The sequence below is a fragment of the Phoxinus phoxinus genome (genome assembly GCF_949152265.1).
Source record: "Phoxinus phoxinus genome assembly, chromosome: 21".
Taxonomy (NCBI): domain Eukaryota; kingdom Metazoa; phylum Chordata; class Actinopteri; order Cypriniformes; family Leuciscidae; genus Phoxinus; species Phoxinus phoxinus.
The window spans coordinates 14,339,276-14,351,927 of NC_136896.1; the positions used below are offsets into that span (position 1 = coordinate 14,339,276).

Below are 12,652 nucleotides of genomic sequence, written 5' to 3' on the forward strand. Positions count from 1 at the left end.
CAGGTTAACCTCAGGTTCCTTAAGTGGGACTGTCCCTTTAATGTTTTGCAAAAAAAATGTCTGCTAACAGCTTCAGTAGTCCATATCCTATCCGTTGACTGAGATGCAGTACACTTACCTTCATTAATCTTGGCCATGTCTACACTGGCGTTGTTCAACTGAAGAGCCGTTTGCAGAGCTGGGAGGAGCTGGCGTAAGAGGGAGGGGTCTTGGAGAAGAGTGGGCGGGGCCGGCGACTGCATCACCGGAGAAACCGGGACTGTGGAGCCAGAGGCGCCGCTGGCTGAGTTGGCCATGCTTAAGCCAGACACAGCAGCAGAGGAAGAGGAGGGTGTGAGTGAGGAAGGCTTCTCTGTGGCATTCGAAGACTCTGTTTATAGGGGAAAAAGGTTCAAAGAAATCACATAATAGAAGTTAATGTTCAGTAGGGATGGGAATCTTTAGGCACACGATCAGATCCAATTCGAAAACAGTTCTTGATCCATTTTTTTTTTTACCAACTTTAAATATCAAATTTCAGAATTATATTAAATGACTTGTAGAAGTACTTTTTAAAATATTACAAACTAATAAATCAAAAGAATTACATGTAAAATTGTAATTTAAATAACTTCAAGCTAATAAATCAACTAAATATAGCTTAAAAACATTTAAGCTATTACACAATTAAAAATAAATAAAAGGGGAACAAAGAAATGGATTACAAGCAATAAACAAAGTGCTCTCAGTGTCAAAGTTTTCCAGACAAGGGCTGTGAGGGATTTCTCTCTTTTCTCAGCATTACTGAAGTTTGATTATTACTAATAACATCAAAGATCTATTTTAACATAGCCAGTTGTGTTAGGACAAAACTTCTGATGCGTTTACATTAGGGGTGTCACGATTCTCCAAATCCTCGATTCGATTACATTTTTGATTCTAAGGTCACAGTTCGATTCGATTCTCGGTTTTTACTTTTTTTTTTTTTTTTTTTTTTTTTTTAAAGCACAGGTTGCTATGCATTATTAGACCAAACTTTTATGCATAATATCTGACCTTTGTTCACAATGTACCACTGTCAAATTTAAAAAATGTATTAAGAACATAATTTAACAATAGCCTACTTATATCTTCAGTCAATTGGAAACTTAAGCAAAATAACCTGCGATCTAGTTTCTCTTTTGTAACTGCAGTCTTCTTCAGAGAAGATGACATTCAAGTTCACAACAAAACAAACAAACAAACAAACAAACAAACAGACAAACAGTTTAACAGATACATCTATGCGTCGCGCAGAGCCACTTAAAATTAACACTTTATTCTCTGAGAGTGTACACACACACACACACCGGCGGCGCCATTCGGCGTCTGTCCGCGACGCCAGCAACGGCTCAAGACCTTGTTCAAAATTAATCCTGCCGCGCCAGAGAGCGCCATTCACATAGTTTTATATTACATTTATTTTAAATTAATAGATTTTATATTCATTTATTTGTGTCAAATCGTCGTTATGACTTGCTGCAATATATATGTTTTACATTCATTTACAGAAATCAGCTGGTTGAATGAAAATTGCTGATGTTATCGGATTTTCAGGATACATTCAGTTAACGGACGCTCTCTGAGATAAAGTGCAGACTAAAGCAACGTTGTACAGTAGCCTCATAACATAGACATGATCTTAATTCCATAATGTCCTTAAACATAATATTGCAGGCCATAAACATGAAAGTGCGCGTCCGGTGTACGATACCTCGAGTTGTCATAGACGCGACGCGGCGCTTCTCCTCCGGTGTGTGCGATATAGCGATGCCTCGAGTTGTCATAGACGCGGCGCTTCTCGTCGGGTGTGCGGCATCCAGAGGAGGTTGACTCGCAGCATTTCAACGCGCGTGTTTTTTTCTGCTTGACAAGCCGACCGAACGTGACATGGGGGCGTGGCAGCATCGACGATTTTATTTTTTAATTCGATGATCGAAATTGTGACTTAATTTCGATCGATTTCGATTTAAAATCGAAATCGTGACACCCTTAGTTTACATTAATTCACATCACAACATTTTTTGGAGTTGCATGTGCATTTAACCACTAACACAAAATCGCAGTTGCATGCCACAAGCATCCTTCACAACACACACAAAGAGCACATGAGCATTTGAAAGCAGACATTTGTCAATAGTGGGTAGCATGTGTCAAATTTATACTACATTTCAAGCGGCATAATTGAGTATTTGGAAGGTAAAACACTGAAATTCTGGAGAGTGAAACCGCATATTTTCAAGCAAACTGTCCGTTTCTCACAAAGCAGTGAAGACTGCGATATTGCACGTCAACCATGAAACCTTACGCAAGTTTATGTACCTTTTCAATGCTACGCTAAAGACAGAATACATTTGATAAATTTGATTTGATAAATTATTATTGGAAATATTAGTGTTTAAAGCTTAATTTTTCATCAGGGACTAATTTGGACTCATTAATAAATGAAATTGCAGGGTCCACTTGTTTAAGCAGCAATGATAACAGGCAAAACAAATCCGAGAGAAATTTCAAGAAGGAGAGTTAAACAAAACAAATAGAAGGAAAGAAAAGTAGAGTGTGAGAACATTTCAGAGAAGTAACCAGGACAAATCAAGAGCTGGGTATGTGATATGTAACAGCAGTGAAGTGCTGTATATGACAAACTACTAATGTCTATACCTAGCCTTTATTAATATATCATCACGCTTAATACTGTGAATTAGAATCGTAATATGTAGAATCGGTTGCAGGTCGGGTGTGGATATCTAAAGCAGAGAAAAATCATAGGTTCGGGTTGGATGATGTATTTTTAACAGTGGATTCAGGTGACGTTAGAGCTGATAGTACACAAGTGCCATCTCTCTCACTCACTCACACACACACAATTCTAAAGTTTTCCGAAGCAATTCAAAATAGTTGTAGAGAGAATCGTGATGCACCGGAGAATAATTTATTTTCTCCCACCCTTAATGTTTAGTGGCTGCAGTGGGAAAAACAAATCCCTCTTTCTAAATTAGACCGTGTAGCCTTCATAAAATCTCAATCTGACACCAAGCAGATCAACAAAATGAACCCTGAAACCACTTATTGAAAAATTCTCAGCAGCTATTTCAGGTTTTGCATAAGGACACTTAAAACATCTACAGTCAAGATGTCACCTGAAAACATCTTATAGACAGTTGATTCAAAAACTGGAAATGAGAGCATGTCCATCTGTGGTGCATTCAGCTTAAGCTGAGGTCCACTGAAGTACTGAGGGCACCTGAAGTTAAACTATGAATTTTCATTGTTTAATAACGGCTGCATATGTCAGGATCTAAAAATAGCCCACGATTCCCAAAGCTGGAAACATGGCGATACGATTTCTTAACAGGTGCCCTCAGTACAAGCGCTCTGAGCTGCTTAAAAAACAATTAAGAGACAGCCCACACAGCTTCTCATCATAAATAACACAGCAAGCTTTGGACAAAGATATAAAAATCATTACAGGCAAATGTTAGGCTTGCTGCGGTAGTCGGTGTTGACTGTGTTCAGCCGCAAAAGCAGTATCATCACTTGCCCAGCGCCACTGCCACTGCCGTTTTGCTTTTTTTATAGAAATACAAATAATTTAATTCAGTTAGAGAACAGACTCTGCAATTAAAAACTGAACTCATCTGCTCATGAGCCAAACAAGAGTCGTAACAGCAGTCACATTTCCCCTCGCCCTTGACTGACAAGACGACGTGGGAAGATTTGGTTTCAAAGCGAAATATAAAAGCACCTACTTAAGCAAGTTTGTCATTGTACTGTTTTTTGTTGGTTTTTCATTAAGAATAATAATAATGAACCCACCATTCCTAGATCCACGAATTGCCAACCATCTATTTATTGTCCCAGCCCTAGAATTCAGTAAGGGAGTTTGACTGTTTGATTCATAGATTAAGTAGGCCATTTCAAATAGATCGCTTAGTTTTTTTTACGTTCTTATGGGGGTTTGTTAGACTAGTCGGTTGCAAAATGTCAATTTAAACGTTAATTAATTTAGTTGTGGCATAAATCCTTAAGTACTAGTAAAATCTCTAATTTCGATAAAGTAAACATGTAACAATGTAACATAAAAAAATGGAAAAGTGGAAGAAAGAAATAGAGAGGAAAATAATTATATACGGAGCATGGTAAATAGATGAGTTTTAAGTTGAGATTTGAAGGTATGGAGGTTAGGAGTGGCATGAAGATTAGGGGACAGTTTATTCCATAGCTTAGGGCCTATAACACTAAAAGCCCTACCACCCACAGTAGAGAGTTTATACTTGGGTACGACAAGCAAATTGTCATTGCTAGATTTAAGGGTCCGGGCAGGAACATGGTTGCACTAACTCAGCAAGGTATTGAGGTGCGGGGCCATGACAGGCTTTATAAACTAAGACTAAAAGTTTAAACTGGATGCGATTGACCACAGGAAGCCAGTGAAGTTGGTAAAGGATAGGAGTGATATGTGCAGATTTTTTATTATATGTAAGGGCTCGAGCAGCAGAGTTTTGCACCATTTGAAGGCGATGTAGCCTATAGTTTTGGTGGGTAAGCCGCTATATAAGGAGTTACAATAGTCCAATCTGGAGGTTATAAAAGCATGGATAACCGTTTCAGCATCTCCAAAGTTAAGAGGGGCGTATACAAACAATATTCCGCAAGTGGAAGCAGCATGATTTAACAATCTGACCAATGTGTGAGTGAAAACATGAGTCGAACAAAACTCCCAGATTCCGCACAGTTTTTGAAGGCCTAATCTGGACACTATCAATTTCAATAAAAATGTCATGCCGAGGTAAACTATGATTTAGGGCCAATCAACAGGATTTCAGTTTTCCCAGCAATAAGCTGCAAGAAGTTATCAGACATCCATGTTTTAAGTTCCTGAAGGCAAGAGATAACAGAAGCAGGTGGACAAACTGAGTTGGGTTAAACCGTGAAATAAATTTGAATATCATCAGAGTAACTATCATGCCGTCCAATGATTGGCAGCACATAAATGAGAAATAAAAGAGGACCAAATACAGAACCTTGAGGTAAACCATGAGAAATAGTCACGGTACAGGATCGACTCTCACCTATCCTAACAAATTGCTGTCTATCCGATAGATATGAAGTTAACCACTGAAGAGCAGCACCATTGATCGATACCCATTTCAGACAGTCGAGAAAGAAGTGTAGAGTGGCACACAGTGTCAAATGCTGCACTGTACCAATCATTTGTGTCATTTGATAAGGACTTTTAAAATTAAACCAAATTCAGTACGATTCATTAATGAATCACTTAGAATAATGGCTTGGCTGACTCATTAGGGGGGGAAAAAAGACGATTCATACAAAATCATAGATTGCTACTAGGGATGTAAATTTTTCACAAATTCCCATGATTGATCGTCGTTTAAATTAACGATCAATTAATCGTTAGCCTTAATACTGCGATATGCGTCTGCTGCAGTGTGGCCTGCAAATCCTGCTCAAAACGCTATGTTCCTCACCAAATGAATGAGAATGGTTTTTAATCTAAATAAAGGACTAGTATGATTGTAAAATGTTTCGATGTGATTGATCATTTAATTAAATTAATAATTTAATAATCAAATATAATTACTACTAATACAACGTGTCACCAACAGCGCCTCAGATGCGTGCAGAATGTGTGACTGTGGACGTGCTCTCCCTGGAACAACGCACTGAAGACGGCAACTAAACCCAATGCATTCACAACGATTTAATACAATAGTGTTCTCATGTTATGTACATGTCAGTCCCAAATTATTCATCGTTATTAATTAGTCGTGCATTTCTGTTTGAGCTGCGCGCACTGAATGAATAGGCTACCGTTAAACTGGAGCACTTAGTTTGCTAGCGCGTTATTGAACTCAAAGAAACGCATCCTATATGAGATTAATCAGATATATTCAAAATAAACAATATTACAAATTATTTCTGCACAAAATGACGCGAATGCACAAGTGAACTTGAACTAAGTTACGTGCCATTCATTCAGAATGACTCATGTTGTGGACGCGCTCTTCCTGGAGCAACGCAAAACGGCAACTAAACTCAAATAATGCACAATGTTTTATTACAATATTGTTCTCTTTATAATGTTATGTAATATGACAGCCCTCCTCCCAATAGTCATTATTAGTCATGCAGTGCCGTTTGAGCTGTGCGCGCTGAAGCTGATCACGCGCACTACAGCGTTAATTCAAGGGATGCATCCAATATAAGAAATCAGATATAGATAGGCATACACAAAATAAACATTTGCACAAAACAAAAGGCTGCGAATGAACACGCAAACTTAGTCATAATAAAGGTGTAAAATGGTCCCAAACAAAACGCGCTCGATGATCGTGAAGTTGTATCGATTAAATGTATTATCGACAATTAATCGATCGTCAAATAATCGTTGACATCCCTAATTGCTACGCTTGCAAGCAATTTTACTCTACCCAAGAGCAATATCTAATTGAAGAAATACTTTAGATCAGAGCACAACAAAAATGTATTATTCATTACAGAAATTTCCATGACTCAAGTCAAAAAGTTAACATCCTTTCCAGGCCTGGAAAACCATTTTAAAATTCCCTGATATTCTTAGGTTTTCCATGACAGTGGGAACTCTGTGCCTTAAACCTACTGCTTAGCACCTGCTACTCTCCAACTGTTTGATGTAGCCAAGAATTGAAAACTAAACTCAAAGAGAAGTACTTCCACGACGACTGGCAAATAAATAAGAAAAACAGCAGCATGCAGCACAGGAGTGTTTAAAGAGCATTATCAAGTCATGCTGCTGCATAAGGCAAAGACTTGGTGCTGCCTCCTACCAGCATGGACAAGGAGACCCTGACACGGCTTACGTGGGTGGTGTGGATAAGCAGAAGTTAGAGACATAAAAACATTGCAAAATCTCTGAATGTTGTCATTCTATAAATACAAAACCAATCTGTGATAGCCTATTCTTTTCCTTTTTTCCACAAACTGTCAGTATTGACTCTGCAACAGCAAAACACAAACAGAAGGACATTATATACTTAACCTCCACACCACAAATGTCTCCAGCATCATCTGCTACCTAAATATTGTATCCTCTCAATCTCTCTGTATGTCTACCTAACGAAACGTATGAAAAGTAACAAAACCAGGGATGCGCCAATCCGATACTCAGTATCGGCTCCGATACCGCCATTCTTTGCCGGATCGTGTATCGGTCAGACGAGACCGGTCCAAATCCGATATCGTGAGTATACATTCTGTGTTATTAAATCTCACAAAAGGCAAAAAAACAACAACATAAGGAACCATCAACTTTTCGTGCACTATATTATAAGTGTTCTAAAGCCATTCCATATGTTAATGTGACAGAGCTGAATATCAAAGATGTTAAATTCAAGATAACGTAAACTCTTCCCTCCACTGCGCTGTCAGTCATTCTCCATTCAGCATTCAGAACAGCATGTCGCGTTCGGTTATGACAGTCAACATGATGAAACTCTCTCAAAGATGATTCAATGTTCCTATTATTATACTTGATCTGTAGATAAAGGTCTATGGTTTCACATAAAATGACTATCTTGCTGGAGTTTATTGCCGTTCATGTAACTTTCTCCCGGGTGTTTTAGAGATCACAACACTGGAGTAGAGCAGTTCTTCATGCGCACAATAACTGAAATTTATAACTGTTAAAAGAAAAGGCTCAAACTATTGCATTGATATAATTTACTACACATCAATGTCTTCCCTTTTTGCTTTTAACTAAGTAAATTAAACATTTTCAATAAAATCAGGGTGATGTCATTGCAAGTGGCTTTGCATGTTCGTGGTATTACCCGTGCACTTTACTTTTATCAGGCAGTTCTTGTTTATAGTGTACTTTTAAAAATTTTTGTTTGTCCCATCAATGGTAAAAAAGATTTTGGACTTAAACGTAGCTGGAGCCTCTGTTATTTTACTCGCACTGCTGTCCGCCATCCCATTAAAAAACTATTTTTCTTAGGCTAGTTAACTAATGTTCATGTTTCCCTCATTCATGTGTTGAGAACCACGTCGAGGAGCCATGAAGTAGCGACACTGGGAGCAGGGAAATCTATTTAGAGCACCTTAGTTTATTGATATTTGGCACCAGAAAAAACAGACTAAAAACCAGAAGAACGGTAGCAACGTCTCCAAAACACTAGAACCTTTGCACCTACCTGCAAAGCTACAGTACTGTGAAAAGTGTTAGGCACTTGTGTAAAAATGCTGTAATGTGAGGATGCTTTCAAAAAATAATGTCATAAACAGATTTAATCTATCAATGAACTTCTATTACCTAAATCAAATCACTGTTTCTTCAAGCGTTTGAGACGTTGCCGCAGTTCTTCTGGATTTAGTCCGTCTCAGTTTTTTTTTTCCTTGATGTGATCACAGACCGACTCGAGAATTGTGAGATCAGATCTTTGTGTGGATCAAAATATATAAATAACGGTCTTAAAACCATTTTTTTGTGAAAATAATAACATACCTAAGACTTGAACAGTATACAGCAAGTCTGCGTTTAGACTTGCACAGTACTAAACCCTGTGATTTGAAATCACCCCGTTCGTGGAATCACAATTTCTCTCTACATGACCCTTAAAGGTGCCATGTGTAAAAATTGAGGTAAAATTATCCAAAAAATGAGCTACACGCATCAAAAGAATGAGAAGAAATAAGGGCAATGATGTCATTAAAAAAATGTCAAGTTATAGTGCTGCAGAGATATCAACCTTAATTAGCATTAGCATTTCTAGCCACGGCCCGACAGGTGTTGTAATACCAGTTTCGGCCATGGGAGGCGGTATGCGGGCCACATAACCACCAGCCAACCTGCAATACACGACACGAATAACTCGCACGGCTTGTGGGCGTACTTGAACCTGATGTCTATCGTGTGGAAAGTACAGAGCCCACTACTTCATTTCAATTCAGGGAAGAGAGCGGAAGGATGGCTGAAGCCTTTGGCAAGAGACCCCTACAACCACCGCGCTCTGAAGCACAAATCAGATCAGATAAGAAAAGGACCGCTCGTCACGGTCCGGGCTCGAAAGCGCGGGGGACGGCGGGCGAACTGCAGCGCATAGCCCTGTTTTACAATGTTCAGCACCCATTCTGACACGCCCGGGATCGCTCCCCATGCTTTCGCACGCATAGCTAGGGGCAGAATGGTCTCCGTGTTCTGACCGCCGCACTGCGCGGGTTCGAGAAACTGAAACGGAGGTATCAGCGCGGCGCGCGCGCCCTCGTTGTCTGAAGAGTGCTGCTCTCTGATGACAGCAGCCGCTGTTTCACATTCAATGACTCGGTCGCTAAGGACGGAGAACAATTTGTGGCGCGAACAGGTCATGTGTAGCCTACTGTATCTTTCAACAGTGTTCGTGTTTTTTTTACTATAGTAGAGATGATCGGTTCACGTGCGCTGTCTGATGTTTACTGCATCACTCGACATGGAGTAAAGGTTGGGTAAAGTAATAATTACAAGAGCTTCACGGTTATCAGATACAAGCATTTAACGGCCCTGTAGTATATATATATATAAATAGTTATTTGTGTTTGCGCACGTGATATCAGGAAGCAATGTAACGTTACCTGTAATACACACATGATGGCAATGCGCAAATCGTGTGTGTGTGTGTGTCACAAATCATTATTGTTTCTTCAACTTATTAAAATATCTTACTTTACTGCAACTATCTGTTTCTGCTTCTTTATCATATTTATAGTGTGTGATTTATAAAATACCATATCCTACATCACATATTTTGATATGTGAGGTATACTGCCCCCATCTGGTATGGAATGTGAAATATGACTTGATTTTTTTTGCCAGACAATGACACATGGCACCTTTAACGTGCATGTATTATCAAGGTGTGCTCTTAAAAAAAACTCATGTCTGTCCATCAATCACAAATGTGAAATAAACTGTAGAGTAAGATCATCCGATGTTTTTCTGTCCCTGAATGTAAACAAACTGCAACCCCAATAACTTCATGGCTGAAGTTTATTTTAATGATGTGCCTGAGTGATTGCAAGAATGTTTCTATTTGTTTGTATCATTTACAACATTCTTAATTGTTCTCAAAATCTTGCAGTTTTTTTCTAAATATCTTGTACTGAAAACTACAGCACTGCCAAGAATTTTGACCTCAAGAGGAAAATGTGGTGGTTGAATTTGTACATTTTAATCAGACTCGGGCTCAAACACATACCGCACTATTACAACTCTCGAGCAGAAAAACACAAGTCACACATGCTGTGGGGAAGAGCATAGACACAGTACGAGTTAACCAAGTTCACCAATCACAGCAGTGGCCATTTACTTTAACGTCCCTTGAAATTTTGACAGTGTGAAAATTAGGATAGAAAATATAATTTTTACAAATATAGATTTAGTGCAAAAAAAAATTGCTCCATAAGCTGACCTCCAGAAATGTATGCATTTTATGACCCCTTTAAGAACAGTATGAAGTCTAAACAACCGATTCTAACCTTTGATTCAGAAGTCAAACACAACGTTTTTCCATGGTTTCCATGATCATGACATTCCTGGTTATAGAGATCCTGCATCACTTTTGAGATTACTCCAATAAACTGGACTGCACTCACTTAAACAACCTTTACTGCCATATTACACAGCTGAATTATGTGGGTTTTCAGACTTACTAGAGCTGGAGAAGCTGGCGGGAGTAGCCTGCATGGCTTCACGCCTGTAGTCCCTGTCTTTAGGGAAACTGTTGACCACTGCAGCCGTCTTGGTTGCCTCCTTCTGCCTGTGCTCTCTGAAACAGGAAGGCATTCATCACAAATGATACTGGCATACAAAGACAACAAAACCACATCAGATTTACACTTTTTGCAAGTTACTTCATAAGTGGAAACCAGGCTTGTTTCTTTTTGCTTCTGTAGCACATTTTAATTTCAGCTCACTTTAATGGTTCCAGCATTCAATGTGCACGTTAGGGCTGCACGATTACCCGAAGTAAAACCAATATCGCGATATGGCTTAGCGCGTTTATCAAATCCCAAAGGCTCTGATTTAATTACATATGTGCTAATATATATTGTTTCAAAGTGAAGCGCAGCACTGTGTACTTTAACACATGACCAACATTTAGTTTTCAATGATTCAGAGCATCTCTGCTTGTGCAATGAGTCCGAGGTCACTTAAAATGCATTTTGAAACGCAACATGATCTTTCCAAAATTGTAATGCTAAGTACTTATAAACCGGCTGTTGTCAACAAAAGAAGCTTTAAGGGCTCCTTGCGGTTTTCTGGCAAAATAAAAGTTTGATGTTTTTTATAAAATGAATAAATTAAGTCAGATTCCCCCCCCCCCAAATCATGCAGCCCTAGTGCACATGGACGGTTCTATACAAGAGAAGCAGTTGCAGCCCTGAGCTTTTTTTTTTATTTTTTACTTTTTATCAACACAATCTTTTGCAAAACATTTTATGAAGCATCGCCAATTAATGAAGGTCATAAATTATCAGTGTGAAAGCTCAGTCGCACTTACTGTCAGTTTGAAAGCTCAATGCTTGATGCTGTTGCCATTACACCGCTTCTTTGCTGATGTGCTGCAGATGCAAGATATGTGAAACAGGCCTAAGTCTAGGGCTGGGCGATTAACGATATCCGTCGATAGCGATGTCTTAAAGGGATAGTTCACTTTAAAATTAAAATTCTGTCATCATTTACTCACCCTCAAGTTGTTTCAAACCTGTATTAATTTATTTCTTCTGCTGAACACAAAGAAAGATATTTTGGAGAATGTCAATAACCAAACAGTAGTCTGTACCCATTGACTTCCATAGTATTTTTTTTTCCTACTATGGAAGTCAATGGGTACAGACTACTGTTTGGTTACTGACATTCTTCAAAATATCTTTCTTTGTGTTCAGCAGAAGAAATAAATTAATACAGGTTTGAAACAACTTGAGGGTGAGTAAATGAATACAGAATTTTAATTTTAAAGTGAACTATCCCTTTAATGTATTAATCTAACAGCCGAAATAAACACGATAACAGCCAGTCAGTGCATGTCGCTAATAAGTGATTTCTGCGTCTCGTGAATGAACGGCATGGTTCCGCCTGATACACAAATTCACACATATGACGCTCAGTGTTTTCAGTGTCTGCCATCTCAATATAGGAGTACATGAACATGAATTTCATCTCCAGAGCTGCTTTGAGAGCCACATCACAAGCTTTTTACCGTTAATTTGAAAAAACTACCATCAAATACACAATGAAACTAAAAACTGAAAGATCCTCATGACAAACAGTCAAAATAAAAGTTCAGTTTAACTTAAAGAAATTATGATGGAAATAAATCACTACTGTATACTAAAATATTCTTCTTAAAGTAATAATAATTGTTTATTATTATAACTCTTTGATGTTTCTAATTAAAAATAACTCTTTGATGTTTCTAATTAATATCATACAACCAAGATAATTTATCTTATTTGACACAAAATAAAAATGTTTTGTAGTAAATTATTACATTGAATCAATTGATTACATTTTTTTTAGTTTACATGAATTTGTATTAAATAAAAACACAATCTCAAAAAAAATCAATTGGAAAACAAAATAGACTTCATGGGTCCTTAA

At 38.2% G+C, this 12,652-nt stretch overlaps 1 protein-coding gene across 2 annotated transcripts in view; it reads right to left on the bottom strand.

Annotated features, from left to right (window-relative positions):
• Positions 1-12,652, bottom strand: part of waca (WW domain containing adaptor with coiled-coil a) — a 38,152-nt gene that overhangs the window by 13,928 nt on the left and 11,572 nt on the right. For both annotated transcript variants that reach the window (XM_079595710.1, XM_079595709.1), the window contains exons 6-7: positions 10,702-10,817; positions 119-370 (exon numbers count right to left, since the gene is read on the bottom strand). In XM_079595710.1, coding sequence (XP_079451836.1) covers positions 119-370; positions 10,702-10,817 — 368 coding nt within the window. The remainder of the gene's footprint in view (positions 1-118; positions 371-10,701; positions 10,818-12,652) is intronic.